Source organism: Pholcus phalangioides, unplaced genomic scaffold, assembly GCF_987345545.1.
Source record: "Pholcus phalangioides strain wild (caught in Gottingen) unplaced genomic scaffold, Ppha-v1.0 ptg000007l_1, whole genome shotgun sequence".
NCBI lineage: Eukaryota > Metazoa > Arthropoda > Arachnida > Araneae > Pholcidae > Pholcus > Pholcus phalangioides.
Window position 1 is genome coordinate 2,796,189 of NW_028301600.1, and position 22,862 is coordinate 2,819,050.

The 22,862-nt window shown below is 38.2% G+C and overlaps 1 protein-coding gene across 4 annotated transcripts in view; it reads right to left on the reverse strand.

Annotated features, from left to right (window-relative positions):
* The window catches only part of LOC149084792 (xaa-Pro aminopeptidase 1-like), a 537,471-nt gene that overhangs the window by 315,663 nt on the left and 198,946 nt on the right, over positions 1-22,862 (reverse strand). For all 4 annotated transcript variants that reach the window (XM_089232535.1, XM_089232536.1, XM_089232537.1 and 1 more), the window contains 2 exons: positions 4,102-4,245; positions 3,351-3,446 (listed from right to left, as the gene is read on the reverse strand). In XM_089232535.1, coding sequence (XP_089088661.1) covers positions 3,351-3,446; positions 4,102-4,245 — 240 coding nt within the window. The remainder of the gene's footprint in view (positions 1-3,350; positions 3,447-4,101; positions 4,246-22,862) is intronic.

Sequence of the window (22,862 nt, forward strand, 5' to 3'; positions counted from 1 at the left end):
GAAAATCCGGTCGAGTCTCACAAAAAGAATTGGTGAAAGACATTCACTGGTTGTGTCTCACAAAAAAAAATTTTCACAGACATATTTACACCCGTAGCACATATGGGGTCGGTTTGCATGGACGCACTAGGATTAACTCGGGCATTGGGAGTGCTATTCAAATTATTGTCCATGATTCAAAATATTTTCACTCAAAACAAAAAAAATATATATATAATAAACTAATCAACAGAAAATTGCCAAATATTGCCAGAACTAGACTTAAAAAGGTCAACTCCCCCAATATGCAGCGTCTCCTATAAGTTACGTCCCATGATTCGTACATCCATAAAATAAGTCATAGGCAAACTCAAAGAAAAAATTGACAATTTCCAAATTAAATCGTTTATTATTTCACAACTCTACATTATTGTTAGATTTGTTAAATAAATCAATTTTTACAGTTAAACACAATTGCCAAATTTTCAATATATAAACATATAAGACCTCACCCAATTATGTCAGCAACAATCCACTCAGGCTAAGAGAATCCTGATAACCTCTCTGAGGAATCAGACAATAACGTCGGCAAGATCACGATTCATCAATCTGCACATTGATGACATGGCACACAAGATTAGACGTTGGTTGGCAGGAAGATGACACACCAGAGACAACTAGTGTGATCTCATCATGTGAAAAAGTTGACCATCACTATTCGTTGCAAGAAGCCATAATCACATCACAGCCGGACATATCACGACAACATCAACCACATTATCAACTTTTTGAACTTAACGTAGATATCTATTAACTATACGTCAGAATTCATCACCAACTACCTGGACCAGCCTGAGTAGTATGAAACACTACTCGAAAATATTAGTTGAACATAATTACAGAACGCTCACATCAACATATGATTTTAGTAGATAAGGGTGAGGGCTTCCTGCTCTACACTCAGAACTGCTTGTTGGCGAAGCCAGATGAATGGAAGAAGGAATGCAACCTAAAGCTTCAGCCAGGAGTATATATAGCAGCGGAGAACAGGTTTTTCATTGGACCAATCGACATACTATTGACCTTCAGCGCACGGAGAAATCTATGACGTCACTCGATGCATTTGCATATTGAAATGTGGCTTGCAATTATCGAAACACTATTATTTTTCTATGGGTGGCAACAGACTCAATAAGATGGAGGAAGTTGATCAGGCTTTTCCCATTGTTTACATGGCTATGGCAATTTGAGATCGTGGAATTGTGATGACAGGACAGAAGCCTGCAGGTACTTCCGCTCGTGAGACAAGGTATAGAGAAATATTAAATACATTTCATACAATATATATATTATTACAGTGAAAATATCGTCATATAAACATAAATAAACATTATATAAACAAAAATCCTGTGACTTGAACAGGTCTTCTCCTGGGGGACCACTTCGTGTTAAAGTTAATAGAAAATGATTAATGGAACATAAAGCCCGGGGGTGATATGTTACAAAGGCAAAATAACACTATTACCATCAGATGCAAAGTAAGAAACGTATGTGTGAACTAGGGGGGGGCGATATGTTATACCTCGACACCAGCAGGCATTGCGTCTGGGTGAATACAAAGATGTGAGAATTGCTCTGGTCTACGCGATGAAATTTGAAGCACCCAGCAAACTTTGAGGAGAAACAGACGAATGGTCAATGGTGCTGTTGGGGAGGACTCTACGGTGGCCATCATCAGAGAGATGAAAGAACTCTTGAAGAGTGCCACCAACGATCATGGGAACTGGAAAGACAAGTCACGGGTGTGCTGGAGAAGCCCTGAAAAAGGCCACCTGCACAGCTCATGTTCAGTTGCAGCTGCTGGTATGGGAAATACGCCATGCCGAGTGTACCACATTTCACAGCTGCATGGTGGAGACCATGGACTCTACAGGAGAGGCGAAATTGATGGACTCCCATGTAGAATGGTAATCGACAGTGGAGCCAACATGAGCATCATCAGAACAGACCCGGCTCAAAAATTCCAGCAACGACTTCTCCCCCAAAGCTGAATGTTTGCACTGTTCTGCGACGAGCCCTCAGCTGACTGGAAATGTTCTGCGATAAAAATCTCAAGACATGTAATATATATATACATGTAATACATGTAACTAGAACTTCACTTATGCATCAGAGTTTTTCAACCAGTGTGCTATGCGAAAATTGTAGACATGCCATAAAATTTTTTTAAAGAAGTCTGAAGCCATAGATATTGCTTACACAGTATCTGAGTACTCTTTCCGAGAAATTCATTATTTATTTTTTTTCAAATTAGATGCATGTGTAAGAGGGGAAACTGAGCAATTAAGAAATGCGAAGAGGCAATAATTAAAATATTAGCCATGGATTTTATACATCAATTCTGATATCACTTAATGGAAGAATTTTCAAGAATTACACAAAACAATAAAATAAAAATAGATATAGAGAAATACTTCTGTTCTTGTTATCAGACGTTATTATATTTGTGCAAAGCAATCTTTTCTGCACTTGACACTATGGAAAACAGAAATCTATTACAAATAATAAATCTTGCAAGAATAATTTTAAACCCTATGCCTGCCCCAAATTTAACCTAGCAAAGCAGATATTGTAAACTGTATTAACTTATTTGGATTTAATGTTAAATTAAACAAACAGCAGAATGGCTAAGAATTTTGTTTTTGAATTTTAATTTATTTTTTTTTACCAATTATAATAAATTGCTTTTTTTAAACAATTTTTGTCAATAAATCAAAAAAAAATCAATTTTATTTGAATTCAAGTGTTCCGCAGGATGAAGAAAGGGCTGACTTTTTGAAATAGAATTGTGTTGATATATGTATGCCACCACTTTTATATTGTAGTAACGTAAATCATAAATAATGTAATTGTAAACATTGAACTACATCAACATGTATACCATTTCTACATTGAACAATATTGATAAACGATGCGAACGATGTAATGTCAGGCCAGACATAGTTTGATGCCGATTTCTCTACGTCAAACTATATCGATGAATATATGCCATTTCTACATAGCACAATGTCTGTCTGTAAACGATGCTGAACGGTACCGAAATCTCCACTTCGTTCTATATCGATGCGCTACTGGGGTTCATGAACTACTCTTGTAAATTTTTGGGGGTTTTTAAATTTTTGGAAATGACTTGTATATAGGTAGGCCAATTTAGTTATTACTTATGTGCAGAAAATGACTGTGATGCAATGACAATGATCAAAATGACATTTTTCCCCATATTTTTACTTTATGACAAATATCCAATAATACAAATATTATATGAGAAATAAATTTAAAATTTAATTGGATAAAACACATTTTATACATACATGCTATTTCATCAAGTGCTGTAATAATCAGAGCAGTAGCACCCCTTTCTTTCATAACTAACCTGACATCAATGACCTTTTCTTGCCATGATTTTCCTATAAATTCAAGGCAAAATAAAAAAGGAAGAATAAAGGTTAGAGTTTTGGAAACTTTATTTCCTTAATTTCCAACATTGAATGATAAAATTTCATTTAAAATATTAAAAAAAATCTCATAAGGGAAAAAAGTCTGGATTATAAACAAGAAATGACTTGAAAATTGTTTTAAAATTCTTAGCCAATACAGTCAATACTCAACGAGTATCTGTCCACGTCCAAGTTTTCTTGTGGCCCTAGAACCATGCTATAGGGTAGTTTGATGAGTCTAACTAATGACAACTAAAAGTTTTTTGTTGGCTATTGCACATTCAACTAATTGAGATTTGGCTGTATATGCAAATGAATGAATCTTCAAATTAGTTTAATCATTTAATGAGATTACATCCCACAAAATTTGAATGCTTTAAAAATAATCAGAAAATAGAATAAATAAAGTTCAAGGAAATAACATTAGTTAAAGGAATAGAATGGAAATTATTTTAAGACAAAAATAATTGAAGATTAAATACATACAGTACATATGTGTGTGTGTGTCTCTCTGTGGATTAATATATACATTTTGCCTAATAACAACAATAGTTAGCACATCTGAGAGCATCAGTATATAAATGATAAAAGTATTTTTTGATATCAAAGGAAAAAAAAGACTTGCCTGTATATACCAAAGACATAGGTTCTAAGGTGTTTGATGGTAGAGGTGGTCTATCTTCCCATATCAAATCAATAAGATTTTGTGAGATAGGATGTAAGGAGTGACCAGCTAATTCTAGCTTTGATGTTAATTCTATCCAATCTTCTGCAAAAACAATTCAGTTATTTAAACAATATGGTAATCAGGTAGTCAGGGGGAAAAAAACAGAATAGATTTAATGATAAACTCTTTATATTCCACATTGTTCACCAGTGGCAGAAGATAAACCTGTATAATTCAGATATTAGTATTCCTAATGCTCTAAATTGTGATGAGAACAAGAATATTTAGTATAGAAGAAAGAAAATTTTTCACTCACCCTGATATTGATGTTTTCCCTTATTTTTGCATGTGGTTGTGATAGATTGAAAATTATAATAATAAATTAGGGGGGAATTTTCTGCAGGAAAAAGAATGTTACAATGCATTTTGGCTAAGACTGGTCTAATTAATTGGTCAATAGTTAATCCTGATCATGGTAAGTATCAATTTTCTGCTCTGATTCATATTCTCATGAGTTATTTTCAATAACCTCATGTTGAGTTTTGGCCATATCCTTAGATCTCCTCTGCTCCTTTTTCCTTTAAAAGGGTACCACAGATAGGAGCAACCTCCTCAATTATTTTAATAGGGCCCCATATGGGTTTGCAGTTATACCATAATCCCACTAAAGGGCTCAACAATATGGTAAAAAGACACCATACCTCACATCCCCCTACGCCGGTTTTTGGCAATTCTCAGAATAATATTTCTTCACAAATGCAATGACCCACAATTCATATTACACTACATGGTGCTAGAGTAATGGGCAAAATTGCCTAAGCTCTTCCTACATGGGACACCAAAGATGATGATGATAATCCTGTTTAAACAATTTTAGTTGAGTCTCATACAGATACAGAAAATAAAGGCCACAATAGTCAAAATGCCCAATGAGGGGAGCAGAAAGAAAAAAGCTCACTGCTCTCTATGATTTCGACTAAAAAATTTCCAGTAAAAGTCTAAAAACTAACTTGATTTATTCGACAAACGAATTAGACCTTTCAAATTATACTCCTATGCATAGCGTTTTCTGTGAGTATTTTCATAAAAAAGGGGGAATTTCATTGATGCAAAATTTGTGTTGAAATAACGAAGTCACAATTTAAAATATTAAAGTTGGCTATTTTCAGAGAGTGTTTCAAAATTGGAATTTTCGGTTAAGTCATCACTATGAAAACGTTTGCGAAAGAAGAACAGACTATTTTCATGGCTCCCATTAAAAAAAAGAGCTTGTTAACAGTATTGCCATATGCTTAAAAGTCACCATAAAATCCTACATACCCAAACCGAACAGTTTAAGTAACGAAATTTACGCTGGGGAAGTTCATTTGCTGAATAAGGTTTTTGGAACATTTGGGAACTGTTCAAGCTAGATCTCATTTCTGCCTGGGCTCCATTGGAGAAACTGGACAAACCGCGAGACACCCAAACTCTGTCGAAAGAAGCAACGTAAGCACTTCGGGCCCCCAGGGCATCTCCGGCAAAACCAAAATTTATTGATAAGTCAAAGATTACATATAGTGCAAGGAAATAAAAAAATATATAAATCGAAGAATCAAATTAATCAAGTTAAAGTCGAAGTGCAACGCGCAGGCACGGATAATAAATAATCATAGAAAGCATGGACTCCACTAATTTAGGGCTTGAAATTTAAACAAAATATCTTTGTTGAAAAAAATCAGACATTCTTTCCCAAGTTGAGGCCTTCTGTTTATTTTTACCTGCCAAGGGCCCCTCCACCACGTCAAAAGTGTTCGAGATTACTTTGTAGTTGCATCATGAACTACTGATGAAGAATTAAAGCCTAAAATTATATAAATTTGATGTATATGTAAAATTAATGTGCAATAGAGTTCTGTTATGAAGAAAAGCTACTTATTCAAACAGGTGCTCTGCTAGTCTATAAATTAAAAATTACTAGTATAAATAAAAGTGTATAGTACATTTCACCACAATAATTTAAGTAATAAGAGATAAAAAAGATAAAAAATTGCTATTATATTTTTCTTTCGCAATCTACAAATTTTATTAATATTGTTATTTTGATTCTTACTTTAATAAATGTCATATTACTTTAAATTTATATGATTTTCATAACATTGCACATTAAAACTGACGAAACTCCGCTTAAGCCGTCATATATTTTTGATAATTTGAGGTGACAACTTATCGAGATTTTACTGTATATATTATTTTCAACTTGACAAAAAAAAGGATCGAGCATCTGTTTAGCTTTTGGAGGCCAAGGGATGTTCTAAGAAAAGTTCTGTGTTAAGATGATGTCAGGGTGTTTCCCCCACCCCCATGAGAGCCCCAGACAATGGCTACGACTTAAATTTTTTAATTCTTTGTTGAATTCTTCGATTAATTTCATTCCAAAAATTTTTAAATTTTCAATGTTCATATTGCTTTCAATTTCTAGTTGTTCACATTTATATTTATTTTCAGTTTTTCATATATAAACAATGAAACTTTAAAAATGTTTTTTCACTACATTGCATATTACAGCTGCCTGTGGCGCTGGTATTGGTAAGTTTCAACAAAAATCAATTTTACATAATGTACATTTTTCTATATATCTATAGACACGTCCTGATTCACTGATTCATCATCGCCGAGCCCACTGGAGTTATGAATATGAAATTCGGTCAGCAGTTTTATTTTGACTTAAAACTTGGACTTTTCAGTCCCTTGAGGCTACAAAGTGTTTGTTTTTAATATGTATGCATGTATTTTTTGTGTATTATATGTTTGTATTTGTGTAACACATGTCTAGATTTGTGTATTGCATGTTTGTATTTGTGTAACACATGTCTAGATTTGTGTATTGCATGTTTGTATTCATGTAACATGTTTGTATTTGTGTAACACGTCTGGATTTGTGTATTACATGTTTGTATGTGTGAAGTAAATTTAAAAAAACTCACTAAGAAGGGGTTTTTCAAAATTCAACCCCTAAAGTGGTCATAAGGGTGTTCAAAGATTATATAGAGAAATCCGCTGAGCCAAAACCACTGAAGATATATTTATGAAATTTGGTCAGTTTTATTTTATGATGTGAAGACAGACTTGGAAGGAGTTTCACACAATTTGACCCCTGAAGGGATCATAAGAGGGTTCAATGGTTACATCCTGTCTAACCGAAATCAGTGAAGCTATATTTATGAAATTTGCTCAGTAGTTTTATTTCATGACATAAAACTACTAAATCACTCTAAGTTTTTTCAAAATTCAACCCTTAAAGGGGTGATAAAGGTAGGTTGAAATGCTTATGTAGAGAAATCATGCTGAGTGAATACTGTGTCGGAAGTGAAATGAAGTGATGTATAATAATCGAATCGGGTGAAAAGGCCATGGTGCCAAAGAGAGACAGGTTGTTGACTGTTGGGCATGAGAGCATGTCGAACGCTCTGGTTTAGGCGTCTATGTAAATAAATATGAATTATTCTCGTTGGCTCTAGTGTATACTTAAATTGTGATATGTCTAGGAGGATAAGCGAAGCATGGTGGCAGTGGTGGGATCCAGAAAGATCCACTGATCCACTTTTCGAACGTTGTTAAGTGTCTTAGCTTGATTACTAACGTTCCAATAACTAAGCCTAAATCACCGCTTTACATAAGTCAATGGTTAGGGCTAAGAACATGTCATCGACATTTCAAGTGCTGTGTCCCAAACCGTTTTCATTTGCAATGCCATCCGAGTGGCTAAAATGGAAAAAACGCTTCAAAAGATTTCGCGACGCATCAGGGCTAGCGAAGAAGGGCAAGAAAGACCAAGTCAACACGCTTCTCTACCTGTTGGGTGATCAAGAGGAGGACATTTTCACCTCATTTCACCTGCCATCAGCGGACCAGGAGAAGTACGATTTGGTAATAGCGGCATTCGACGGACATTTCTTGACTAAGAAAAATATCATATACGAGCGGGCAAAGTTCAACAACCGTGTTCAACGCTCCGGAGAACCAGTGGAGGAGTTCATCTCTGCTCTCCGTGTGCTAACGGAGTCATGCGAGTATCAAGCTCTCCGAGAAGAGATGATCTGCAACCGCATCGTCATGGGTGTCAGCGGCCGAATATTGTCCGAAAAGCTTCAGCTGGAGAAAGCTATGACCATAGCAAGACAATACGAATCGATCAAGAAGCAGCAGGAAGAGATACATAAACCTGTGTTAAACCAGCTCAGAGCTAGCCAGGAACCAAGCCAGGGTGGCAGGAATCAACAGGGAAGCCATGGCTCAGAGTCCAAAAAACAAGAGCAATCAACGAAAAAAAAGCAGGGCCAGACCCACAGTAGGAATGAAGCTTATCCTTGTTTTTGGTGCGGACAAGCAGTTTCATGACAAGAATTCCTGCCCGGCCAAGGACGCCATGTGCAGTAAGTGCGGTAAGAAAAACCACTTCACTAGGGTTTGCAAGTCAAGGGTAGCTGCGAACGTTTCCACAGTGCGTCAAGTCGGGGTGAAGACGCCGAGGTCATTCCTTAGCTACTTAGTATCATCTGTGTCATCGTGCGAAGAGACTTGGGAAGAAGACATCTTAGTCGGAGATGTCCAAATTAACTTTCTGCTGGATTCAGGAGCAGACGTGACAGTCATCCCAGACAGTATCTACAGACAGAAGAAAAACAGATTTTCAAAACTCAAGCCTCCTGACCGGAATCTTTCGAGTCGCGATGAAGCGAACTTGAACGTCAAGGGAATGCTTGAGTGCCAGCTAACTTGCAAGTCAGCCTCTACGTCGGCAAAAGTCTATGTGATCAAGGGACCCGATCGTCCACTATTGTCAAGAGAACATTGCGTCCAACTAAAGTTGATTCAACGACTCAATAAAGTGACAGCTCACAGCCTAACTCAAGTCAACCCGGAAAAAGAATTTCCATGAATTTTCGATGAACTTGGAGAACTGAAGGGAGAATACAAAATCAAGCTGAAGCCCGGTGCCGTGCCCTTTGCAGTTCACGTTCCAAGGTGAGTTCCTATCCCATTAATGGATAAAGTAAAACAGCATCTCGATGCGATGTTGAAGGACAGAATAATCGAATCAACGACAGAACCGAGTGAATGGTGTGCTCCGCTTGTATTAGCAGTAAAACCGAATGGAGACATCAGGCTCTGTGTCGATCTGACCAAGTCGAACAGCAGCGTTCAACGTGAGAACTTTCCGTTACCTTCAGTTGATCATCTGTTGGGCCAGATACCTCCAGAAGCCAGGATCTTTTCCATGCTCAGTCGCAGCTACCGGTATGGAAGATGTGCCATGCCGAGTGTACCACGTCTCGCAGCTGCACAGAGGAGACCACGGACTCCACGTAAGAAGCGAGATTGAGGGACTGCCGTGTAGGATGGGTATCTGCACCAGAGCCAACGTGGGCATCGTCAGGACGGACCTGGCTCGGAAATTCCAGCAACGACTTCTCTACATACCACCATCGTTGACGCTGCAGACAGTCACAGGACAGAAAATGACTGTGCGAGGAAAATTGAAAGTCTCACTGAAGTTCGCCACGGTCACTTACCGGCACACCGTCTTCCGTCATAAGGGATCTGTGCGTCATCGGAGTGGACTTCTTGAGGAAACACAGATTTTCCTTGGACATGAGGAATGACCAGCTGCACACACTGAAGGAACATATCGCCCTGCTCAGATGTGGTCGTGACGATGTACCTCCAAGGAAAGTGATGGACATTCCAAAGGCGGAAAAAGAGTGCATTGCGATGCAAAGAAGACCAATGGCAGGACCGGAACTGTTCTCTCACGAGGGTCAGATGACATGAAGAGGACGATCCTGCCTCGTAAAGAGAAAGCACATGGAAATGCCGACGAGAGGACCGGGTCCACAGAACCGTCGTCGATACCCCAAGGCAGAAGAAAAGTGTGGACCGGTGAGCCCTATAGTGAGACGGATAACATCTCAAGTCTCAAGTGACGATCCTTGGAGCGATGAGAACACCCGAAAGGCTCAACTAGAAGATCCCGACATACGACCAATAATGGACCTGAAAGAATCCACCGGGAGTAAACCAACGTGGCAAAACGCTTCCTCTTCCAGTCTGACGACTAAAAGATACTGGGTGCTATGGGACTCTCTGGAGATGAGAGATGGCGTGCTGTACCGCAAATGGGAGTCTGAGGATGGGGAAAACGTTCAGATGGCAACTCATCCTACCAAGAGCCCGTGTGAAAGAAGTTTTGAAAGAGTTGCACGGAAGCCCGACCGGTGGACATTTCGGCATCACCAAGACACTCCAGAAGGTCAGTGAACGGTTCTATTGGGACAAGTCCAGGACTGATGTAGAAAGATGGTGCAAGAATTGCGACGATTGCACCGCTCGCAAAGGATTACCGAAGCACACCCAAGCCCGCCTCCAACGTTACAACGTTAGTGCGCTGTTCGAGAGAATCGCCCTGGACATCCTCGGACCATTACCTAGAACCCACAGTGGCCACAAGTACATACTAGTGATCATGGACTATTTTACCAAGTGGCCAGAAGCGTATCCCGTTCCCGATCAGGAAGCAGTGACGCTGGCTGAAGCTCTGGTGTGAAATTGGGTGTCTCGATTCGGAGTCTCCATGCTGATCCATTCCGACCAGGGAAGGAACTTCACTTCAGCGGTTTTCAGCGGCACGTGCAAGCTTCTAGGAATGGAGAAGACGCAGGCAACTTCGCTCCACCCGGAATCTGATGGGATGGTCGAAAGATTCAACTGAACCATCCTGAATCATCTCTCGCTCTTCGCGTCGAAGAACCAACAGGATTGGGACGCAAAGTTACCGCTTTTCCTACCGTCCTACCGAACTGCCGTCCACGAGAGCACCAGATTTTCACCAGCACAGATGCTGATGGGACGAGATCTTCGGCTGCCTGCTGACCTGTTGTTTGGGCGACCGCCAGATGCTTTTCTTCCACCGAAAGAATACGTCCACGGACTCCAGGAGCGCCTCGAGGACATGCATCAAATCGCCAGAGACAGGATCAACATCTGCTCCGAAAAGATGAAAAACCGCTACGATGCAAGGGCCACATCTCATGACTTCAAGGAAGGGGATCTCGTCAGGCTGTGGAACCCGAAGCGCCGGAAAGGACTGTGCCCGAAACTTCAGACATCATGGGAAGGACCCTACAGAGTCATGAAGAGGCTGAACGATGTCATAGCTCGGATCCAGAAAACGCCATCCTCGAAGTGCAAGGTGGTCCACTTCAACAGACTGGCCTCTTACCACAGCGACAACCCGCCGAACTGAATTGTCGGGACGAACAATTGTAAGAGAGGGGCAATGTTACGAACTATGGGCGATAGATGGCGCAATCCTTTATCGCAACCTTCCGTTGGCAACGGGGCTGACACCGGTTTCGGTTAAGCGCACAAATGCCTGATTGGTGGAGAACTGGCAGGGAGTGTAGAGAAAAATCCAGAAAGTCCTGCCCCTCCAGACATTGGTTCAACCCCTCCGTATGGTGGCACTGCCGACTAGGAAACTGTAAAATAGAATTTTGTGGAATGTTCTTTTTCTCGAAGTTTCTCCGGGGTTATAAATAGTGCGGTGCTCACAAAATGACAGGCTAGATGGGCTCATACAGGCTCAAGGAGATTCAATCAGTTGTGTTTAAACTTTGCGAGAAAGTTGTTAGCTCTCTGATTAGCTTGTAAATACATGTAAATTGCTGTTCTGTAAATAAATCTGTGTTTGCCCGTCGAACCGCTTCTTGTTTTGCAATCTCGAAGTCTTGCGAAAATATATCCGGAACAATATATAAATTTTATACAAAGGAAACCAGAAGGAAAAAATGATCAAAACCAACATTTAAATATAATAAATTACAATGAAGTTGAAGATTTTATTGCAAATATAAATTTGGTTAGTGTCCTAGAGGAAAGATGTTTAGAAAATAAATACAAACGATTTTGAGATATTACAACATCCAATTCTAATCTCTGGACAAAACAAGTTAAAATGAAACACAAAAAAAGTAAAAACAATTGGATCACTAAGGAAATAGTAAGAAGAATAAATTATAAAAAAAGATTATACAAAAAATATAAAAAACACCCAAATATTGTTTCATATGAATTGGAATACAAGAAATATAATCAAGATCTGAAAATGTATAGGACTGGCAGTCCTGCACATATATGTACGTGTGAAGTTGATGACTTCCAAACGGTCCAGGCCGTATTTTTATGTGTGAACTTTTTGACTTCCAAATGGTCCTGGTCGTAAATATACTGCCTTGCTTTCCTCCCCATAAAGAATCACTAAGCTGGCTTGGCTTAGTCCCTCTCCTTTCTCCACAAAATGACCATTGTACTCGCAACAGCGATGGGCATTGAAAACGACAAAATGGCTTCTGTCTCTTTGGAGGGAGGGGACAGTTTTCAAATAACTTAGCAGATACAGACGTTTGACAAGCAGCTCTTGAATAGTCAGTTCAAAGAAGCCTTAATCCTTTTGTATACAAAGAGGAATTTTCAGAAAGTATAAAGAAGGCTGCTCTTCAGCAACAAGTGCCCCACCTAAAAGACACGTTTTTAGCTTATTATAGAATTCTTATCGCTTGATTGTAGGATATGTACTGGCATTCACTTTTATTTTGGCATGAAAAAATTACATCGTATTAAAACTCATTGACTGCGAAACACTGAATGCAAGATAGAGATGAACAGGATTCCCCCCCCCCCCCCACCGAATTGCGACATCCTGGCTTTCCAGTGATTTTAATTTTTTACAGTACAGGCAAAATTTTTTAATTTTATTTTTCATTTGTTTATCTTTACCTCTTTATCACTACTCAAGTGATATGGCAGAACCTCAATTATCCGATGTGATTGGAAAGCCCTACATCAGAAAACCAAATACAGTATCATGTTTATTTACGCAGAGCATAATTGATACCAGTGTTTCTTAACTCCTTTACTCTCCCCCCTGTAACCCTCTTTGAACCATGTTCTCTTCTCACTTCTTTCTTTCTTGGCCTTGCCTTTGCCTGGACCCCCAACCTCACCCAGCAGAGGAAACCGTTTCTAAGTATACAAACTATTTTCTTTTTGAAAAAATTTAAAGTGAAAGCGAAAATTTTATAAACAAAGACTTTCATAGTGTCTGTCACTTGCTGTCATAGTGTTACACGCTGGGCAATGATTCTAAGATCGTGTCAACCCACCCCCTCCCGCGTGCGAAGTGATATTCGGGGGGGGGGGGCAGTATTTAGATGGAAGTAACAGCGTACATATTTATATACTTTTGAAAATTGTAGTGTGCCTGAATTTTATCATGTAGGCCCTATGAAGACATTATACCCCCCCCTCCCCGTACTATGCCTGGATCAGCTCATACTTGTGAACCGGAGTTCAGCAAACGTACGCAGAGAAAGCATATGGGAACGTATGTGCATCACATTTGTGGTAAGCCATACATAACATGTATGAAATTCTATTAGCTTTGCAAACTCTGCCATGATAATGTTCAGTGAAATCGAGAATGCGGCTCATTTGCAATACCTAAATCCATGCATGAATCCTATCTCTGCAACATTTCATTGCTTAGTTGATAATTTTCAGCTAGTACCCTACCAGTACGTATACAAATATATACATTTTTATATCATTGTTCATCGCTTCGCTGCGCAATGCTCTAAAACAATGAATAAGGCAAGGGCACTCGTGTGTGGTTTTTTTTTAAATTTAATCGGTTATAATCAGAATTTTAAAAAAAGCAGTTGGAAGTGGAAATGAATATAAGCATGTTATCATATTGTTGACCGGTCATGAGTTAATTCGTACTTTCAAGCAGGATAAACCTGTAACCCAGCGATTCTCAACCGGTGCTCCGGGAAATAAAACATTTAAACAAATAAAACAACTCGAGGAAAATAAAACAAATCAGTAACTTTGATAGATAAATAAAAAAAAAGAGGCCTACAAGGTTCTACCATAAAAATTATATGCAAAAAGTGCTCCTCGAGTGAAACAGGGCTCCGCCATAGAAATTATATACTAAAAAGGGCTCAGCGAGTCCAAAAAGGATGAGAACCGCTGCTGTAAACGTTCAACAATGCTTTTATAAGTTGAGAAACCGCAGAAAACGAACTTCAGTAGACCACCCCTCTACTACCAGTGGGGTACAAACCTGGATGCTTGTGATGAGATCCCAGAATGATGTTCACACGACCACACAGTAGCCCTAGAATATACTAAGCTGCCACGGGTGAAAATCCAGTAAAAAAGTATTGTGCTGTAAAAGCTGAACCACGGCTTATGATTAAGCATTCCATACAAATAAAGATGTGCAGCTCATCTATCAATTCCTCACACTTATGTGACAAAACCGCCGCTGTGGTGGTCGAGTGGTTATAGTGACGACTCGCGATGCGAGGATCCGGGTTCGAACCCCACAGTGGTGGTCGGCTGAAGTTGGTTTTCTGTGGTTCCCAACTTCAAGGCGCAAATGCGAGCCGATCTTCCCGTTAAAAAGTCTCGCCACAGAGAGCAACAGTCCTACAACGATAAATCATTCAATCATAACACTTCACTCATAGTTAGAAAAACTAGTGGCAGATGGCAGCACTACAGAGAAACAACAAAAACTTCACGTCAGGTTTCACTACACGTACACGCACATTCCCGCATGTACCGATTCGTTGGGGGATTCCACGGAGGGGGGGGCGTGGTCGGGGTGCATGTGTGGTGTAGTAGTAGTAGTAGGTAGGGCCTCCAAAAAATGGCTCGGGGATCCATGATGTTCTTAAGTCAGCCACCTCGTTGGGCAATTTGCCTGTTGTGGCGTTGTATTTGTAATATTTGTATTTTTAAAACATGAATAAGCTTGTATGTTAGGGTGGAACGAAAAAGGGTGTTTTTTCACTTTTTTTGGAAATTGAATGTTTATACCAAAATCTAGGAAAATATTTTAATATCTTGAGGTTCGTAATGGACCCTAAAGGTCGAGCAAAAAGACTTTTCTAAGTACACATTATAAAAATCTTTTTAAACATTATATATATATATTTATATACATTATAAACATTAAAAGTACTTTTCACTAAGTACACATTATAAAAATCTTTTTAAACATTATATATATACTAGGGGGGCTCTGCCGCCTTTGGCGGCCAACCCCCCTCCCCCAAACTTCTCTTCACAACATATCTTGTTTATTTCGTCCAATTTCATCAGCGTGCTATGCAAAGGGACGTGTGAAAGCACCAGCTTACTGAAGAAGCGAATTTTGCAATAATAAAGCAACAAAAAACAAATGTGATTCATCAAGTACCCCCAGAAAACTTGCCCATGGGGTCCCCAGACTTCAATTCGTTGAATTTTAGTGGGGCCCCTTAAAAATTGTTAGCCAAGGTACTGTAGTTATATATCCTTGATAAACTGATATATTCAATTTTCTTCAAACCTGATTTGAAGAAAGCCACGCCAATATGTTCTCATCCAAATGCTTAGAAAATCTTCATTCCAATCCCTTCCTTCCTTGGTATTAAAAGCAAATATAAAACCCTATTTTTCCCTATTGGTGCTTACGTAATATTTGAACGGTTGTGAGAATAATAGAAATGCACAAATAATTATACAAAGTGAGATGGAAAAAATTTTTGAACACAAAATTTTTTATTAAGCCATATGTTATTGAATGACGTTTAACATAAATAAACAAAGTTGCACACACTATGTCATAGTCCCAAAGGCAATTAGAAATAAATATGATTTTATATATTTTGAAATTAAAATTTTTTTTTTTAATTGCTGCTTGTATTTCCATAGATTGAAAATTCTATTTTTCATAGTATTCTGCAATACTGTGCAGATGTACGTGGTGTTTTGAATTTTTATACATTATAGAATAAGCAATTTCCTGATATAGCAGAGAGGATCAGACCATCAAAATCAATATGAGATCAGACATTCTATAACATTGAAGATAAACATATATATACAGTAGATAAACAGATATAAACTGTAGAATAAACAGATATAAACTGTAGAATAAACAATTATTCTAACAGCCGAGCGGATAAGGCCATCAATAAGACATTGCAGACACGATTCTACAATATTAAAAATAAACATGATCATGAATTAAATTTTTAATATTATAGACCGTGTTGCTCTGCCCAAAGAGACCTTTTTTACCCTTTCAGTGACAATCCTGAGATATCTTGTCAAACCTGATCTGCTTTATTTCTGTCACCCCGAAATATTTTGTCTTCTATTAAAATGCAGTGAAACTGTTTTTACAATAAAATGTTTTCCATTCCCCTCCAACCAATCAACTGTTAGTGGGCAGAGTTAGCTATTGTTCTAGGTTAGATAAGAAGAAGAAGCGAGAAAAAAAAGAGAAATATATGCTCAATATATAAATAATACAAAAAGGGTTCTCTTCATAGAAAGCCACACACATAATGACAAGGTTTTGCAATTCCAAATGTGGCAATTTCAAATGCTGATCAGGAAAATTTCAAAAACCACTTAAAGGGTTAAATGGGAGTTTGGCTTAGATTTGCACCTTTCCACATTGAATAAATCATGGAAACGACATGCGCGAAGAGACTTAGACATTGTAAATTCTATTTTATTTCATCCCAAAGATTTCTTTAATTCTATTGATTCGTATTTAAAGGGGGTTGACAGAAATTAAACATATAGTTAATTACAGGAAAGCATAGGTGTACGTAGAATTTTCTCAAGGAGAGGATTTTCAGATTTTTTATCCTTCTTTGCAGGAAAGTATACTTACTGTAGAAAATATAATTACAAGAAAATGTACTTAATATGTAGGAAAAATAAGAACAGAAAGGTACATGCAATGTAGGAAAAGTAATTACAGGAAAATACACAATGTAGGAAAAATTACAGGAAAATGTACTTTTAATGTAGGGAAAATAATTAAAATATACGTAATGTAAGGAAAATAATTAAAATATACGTAATGTAAGGAAAATAATTAAAATATACGTAATGCAGGAAAAATAAAAAAAATATACGTAATGTAGAAAAAATTATAACAGGAAAATGTATTTAATGCAGGAAATTGATGAAAAAAAGAGAACTATGTAGAAAATATTGATGGAAAAAAATAAAGATGAGAGCCAGAAAAAAATGAGAAAACAGCGCAGAATATTACAAAATTACGGAGAACGCGCTTGCGCATTGTAAGTTCCGAACAGTTTCCGAAGTATTTTACACGAAGTAACGACCAGTTCGAGAGTAACTCACTCCCGCTCCTCTGTGATTGGCCAAGTTCACCAGGGAATGTCGGATTTTTAGCCGCTAGTTTCTGAAAAACTAATATAGAAAAGTGTTTTCTGTTTTTCGATCGGATGAATATAAGCTTTTAAAATTTTGTGACGTGTGATTTTTCTAACAGTCAGTTATATGCCAAACACCGAACCAAAGTGCATTTCTCCGCCAGCAGTAGGTTGTCACTTATTAAAAATGAACTGAAATATTCAATCCCATTAGAAGCCAAGATTGGTCTTCTTCCTTCACGATTGACACTTTTTCTCTCCATGTAGTGTGATACTATAACCTTGCTATTACGTATTGCTTATGTGTTAGCTTCATCTTCTATGTTGGTAAATTTATCACAAGATTTGTACCATGTCAGTCAAATGAGATCTGTTTGAAATTTTTTTAGCCAAACACAACACTTTTTTGCCAAAATGTGCAATTTTTTTACCTTCACTATTAATACTAATTTTCGGAGCGAAGGTACATAGGATGCATACGTGTTTACTGCACAATCATTATTTTACGTTGTTTTAATCAGATTACAATGTTGATCAATAAAACTGAATGTTTTTTTTTTTTTGTTCTTTTAAACTTTCATTGAAACTGTTACTTGTAAAAAATCTTCAATGAGGGATATAAAAATGGTAGCTTGGCAAAGGTGTGACTTAGTGGAAAGAGTAAAATAATAACAACGATTCAATCAGAAACTTTTAATCAAACTTATTACGTTACGAATTGACATATTCAAAATAATTTTTGGTTTCAAATTTTTCTGTTGATTCACACTATTCAACTCTGATTTTTTTCTCAAGGATATTTCAGTGATTTTAGGGTGTTTTTGGAGCACGGATTCTGAATCTGACATTAGTTTTATCAGATCGGCTCTAGTTTTTGAGTGAATGAAAGTTGAATTTCGATGGTAATACCATAAGCAAAATGTGTATCTATTGGGAGGAGGGGGGAGGGCGAAGCAAAATGTGATAATTCATGAAATTTTTGGAACTTCTATATGATAATATTGCATTCAATCAAACTGTTGAAAATTACCTGTATCAACGTTTTTGATTAAATAACAAATTCGATCAAACTTTGACTACAAAATAGGAAAAACCACTACATTTTTTAAAACAAAATTTGAGATGGAGAAAAAACAGAAATAACGAGACTATTCTGGAAAATACCAGCCAAAATGAAGGAGGTATGGTCACCCTATTCACACAGTGGCTAGTGGATTTTATTTATTTTTATTTTTTATATCATAAAAATCTTATTTTTAAATCCCCCTCTCCCAACAGCGAGCTCTCGATCTGCTCAGGCCATAAGCCAGCATGCAAATCACATTGGAACTGTACTATATGTGTGTGTGAATCATTTATAAACTTAATCATTTGATTATTTTTGTTGCACCACGGTCATTTTCTGCATATGAGGGCTAATTATATATAGACCGGGCAATTTATTGCCGATTCCGAATGGCAGTCTTTTTTTTTTATACTCACCGAGAGGTTGGTGCGCTAACCCATCGATGTGGGACTCCCTGTGGCAGCAATATTTTTCTACCCCTGCATCAGGAAACTTTCTGGTTGGTACTTTTAGGGGAGTATCTTATCGACCTGGGCTACTGCACCCACTAAACTTAATATCAATACATAAAGATTACTGATGTCTGGTAATGATATAAATGTGATAACGTGTTGAATAAAATAGGAAAGTGAATAAAAATTGGAAAGAAAAATTTCTACACAAAAATTAATGGCTGCAGACTACATTGAAATATTGATACTGTACAGAAACCATCAGCAGTTTCAAAATCAGCCGCGTTAATATACCCTAAAACCATTAAAATTCCCTTGGAAACATGAAAATGTTTTATTTTCAGGCCTAAAATTTTGATATTTTAATCACAACGAAACTTAAGAATAACAAGAATATAATTTCATCACTCTCAAAATTTGTTAAGGTAAGTTTGGTAAGAGGAAGTTTCTTTCTCTCAAACCGAACAAAACTTCGATCTATTGCTATGGCCAATTTACTACCCAGTGAGTTCTGCCAGGAATGCGAGTGTGTGTGCCTGACAGTCTGATTGAGTATCTAGCATTGTGTCTGATGTTTCAATGTTGCCATCTATATTTCAAATTGTGAGTGAAGTGTAATGATTGAATATTTGTACTGTTTTAGGTCTGTTGCTATCTTTTGCAAGACTTTTTGACAGGAGATTGGCTTGCATTCGCACCTCTAAATTGGGAACCACAGAAAACTAACTACAGCTGACCACCACTGTGGCGAAGGTGGGGTTTGAGCCCAGGACCTCGTGATGCGAGTCCGTCACTATGATCACTCAACCACCACAGTGGCTAAAAGGAAGACTGCATCTTACATTAGTAAGTGCTCAAAATGTGCTCCGTCCATTGACATTGAGATACATGAAGAAGCATGGAGTGGGATAGAGAGCTGAACCCGCTCCAGCATGGAAGGTGTCACTGTTGTCACTGCCACATGCTAGGCGGCTACGAGGTCTTCTTGCGAGTCAAGCGTATGCCTATACACATGCGCTTTAAGATGGCCCCGTAAAAAAATCTAAAGGGTTTATGTCAGGGGATCTAGCAGGCCACTGTATTGGGCCACAGTGACCAATCCACCTATTTTGGTATTCTTGATTTAACCACTCGCGAACATTTGATGCGTAATAGGCTGGTGCCCCATCATGCTGCAGCCAAAGATTTTGCAAGATAGCCAAGGGAAGGTCGTCAAGGAAGTCTGGGAGGCAATCGCTCAAGAAAACAAGGTAGTTTTCAGCAATCAGATGTTGTGGAAGCAGATATGGTCCCAGAAGATTGTTTATAATGCTGCACCAAACATTAATTCCCCAACGAACCTGATGAGCATTTGGACGTGTTGCATAGGGATTCGAAAAATGGCTGTTATGGCTGTTAAAGACACCTTCACGAGTAAATGTTGCTTCGTCAGTCCATAGAATCCTATTTAGGAAAGTGCTGTCATTGGAATGCTGTTGAAGCAGCCATTGACAGAATTCTTTCCTTCGCGGATAATCTTCTGATGAAAGTGCTTGCACCCATGTGTAATGTGATACGGATGCAAAAACTCATCGTGCAAAGCGTTTAAGATCATTACGTGACTTGCATTTAATTCTCGTGCGATCGCTCGACTGCTGGTCGTTGGATCCGATTCAACCAACGACAACACATTATCTTCAAAAGCTGGTGTTCTTACGGATGATACTGGCCCAGCGTCTACATTTGGTTGTGGTAATACATACCCTGACTCGCGACAATCGGCGGTCCATTCGTAAAATAACTTTAAGGTCTGGGTGCTTTTGCGTTGGATACCGTTGACTGTATAACCTTGCTGCTTGCAAGGCTGATTCGTGGCACTCACCTAATATAAGGTGCATGTCAAAATATTCTTGTATGCTGGATGCCATCAAATTAGAAATTATAACAATAAATAATTAGACCCAGTACTTTCTGGAGAATAAAACAAAACGACTAACACTTATCTATAACCTCTGTGAAGCTAGTTTTGTGAGATGCAAACAACCTGTTCTTGACTTGTAAAAAAAGTTTTTTCTCTTTCCCGAAAAGTGAGAGGGAAAAAACTGGTTTTTATATCTCTTTCGTTTTCTGTATAGTAGGGTTAATACATTTTTAGAATTGTCTTAAACGCCAAGTTATACATTTGGTGTACGTTTGGTGAATTTTAAGTGACGTCATCAATTTTTAAAGCCTTATAACTCATTAATTATGGGTCAGATCAAAAAACTGAAAACACTTTTCCGTATTAGTTTTTCACAAGGAATCACGTGTGTAATTATTGAGTGGTCAATAATTACCACCCTGTATATGATGTATATCAATATATAAATTGGCATACATTATCATAGTCATGCCGCACCCCTAACACCTTCAAATGTATCTTCACCTATGGTTGGACTGGGAAGGGTGGTAAGTCTACCCTTTTCCTGTTAAAAAGTGCGGTCAGGGGGCCTGAAAATAACACTGCCCTAGGGTGAGGGAGAAAATAAACCAGTTTTGAAACTCATAAATATATTTTTTCTACACACAACATACAACTCTTGCAAAAAAAAAAAAATTTACTCCATCACCCAGAACCAGTATAATTTTGGCGCCCCCCCCCCCCCGTAATTTTGAACAGAAAAAGACTCAGAGGCCTTCTTCTGTAAATTTCCCATGAACCTTGTAAGCGCAAACGTAGCGACTTTTTTTCGTGCCAAGAAATCGCTGTTTTGTGGTGATCAATTCAAAATGACTGACAAAGGGCACATAAAATAAAAATAAAAAAATATAATTTATAATATGAATCAATTTAATACGCGGCAATGTGTGAAAATCGATAGAAATATGGCGGGAAATATGGAAAAATAGGATAAAATGAACACAAAAATTGAATCGACGACATGAAGTTTATAAATGCTGCTGTTGGGGTTACCTATTTTAGCACAAAGTCACCACATTAGCGCTGACTCCTCCCATAATTTTGAACAAACAAAAGCAGTGAATTCACCCAGGGCACCCGATTTATCAAGGCTTTTTTTTTTTTTTTCAAACCGAGCACAACTCAGGTCTATTGCCATAGGCAATTTACTACCTAGTGAGTTGTGCCGGAAGTGTAAGTGTGTGTACCTAACAGTCTGAGTGCGTATCCAGTGTTGTGTGTGATTTTTCAGTGCTGCCATCTATATCTCAGAAGTGAAGTGAGTAATGTGTAGTGACTGGATATTTGTACTGTTTGTAGGACTGTTGCTCTCTGTGGCGAGACTTTTTAATAGGGAGATCGGCTCGCATTTGCGCCTCGAAGTTGGGAACCACAGGAAACCAACTTCAGCCAACCACCACTATGGTGACGGGGGGTTCGAACCCGGATCCTCGCGATGCAAGTCCATCATTATGACCACTCGACCACCATAGCGGCGATTTATCAAGGCTGTAATACGATTTTTTTTTCTGGAGGAGGAATTTATTGCCTTTTCTTAAATATACCATTCCATCAAAAATTCCATGTGGAGCAGTGGCCCCCGCCCCCGGTTTTTGATCTGATCATGATATGTAGCAACCCGAGCCGAAAGTATGAACAAAAATTTACTATTACCCGGGGCCAGTATCCTTTTCTTTCAACAGAAAAAGAGTAAACGGCACCCTTCCTCATTCTGCACCCGTGGAACCAGACCCCCACCCTCTCCTATTGCGGCCATAGCAGTGATTACTGCAAGACAAAAATGTTTTAATAACTTCCGAGGTCTAAAAGGGTGTTGTTTTTTTTACACAACACCAAGAATGGAACGTAAGATGTCGATATTAAATCAACAATCAGTATCGTGAAGATGCTCTAAATTAAGTTACAGCAAGAAGCATATAAAGGTCAGTTGACTGCCCCATAAATAAAAAAATATTAGGTCCCCTTAAATT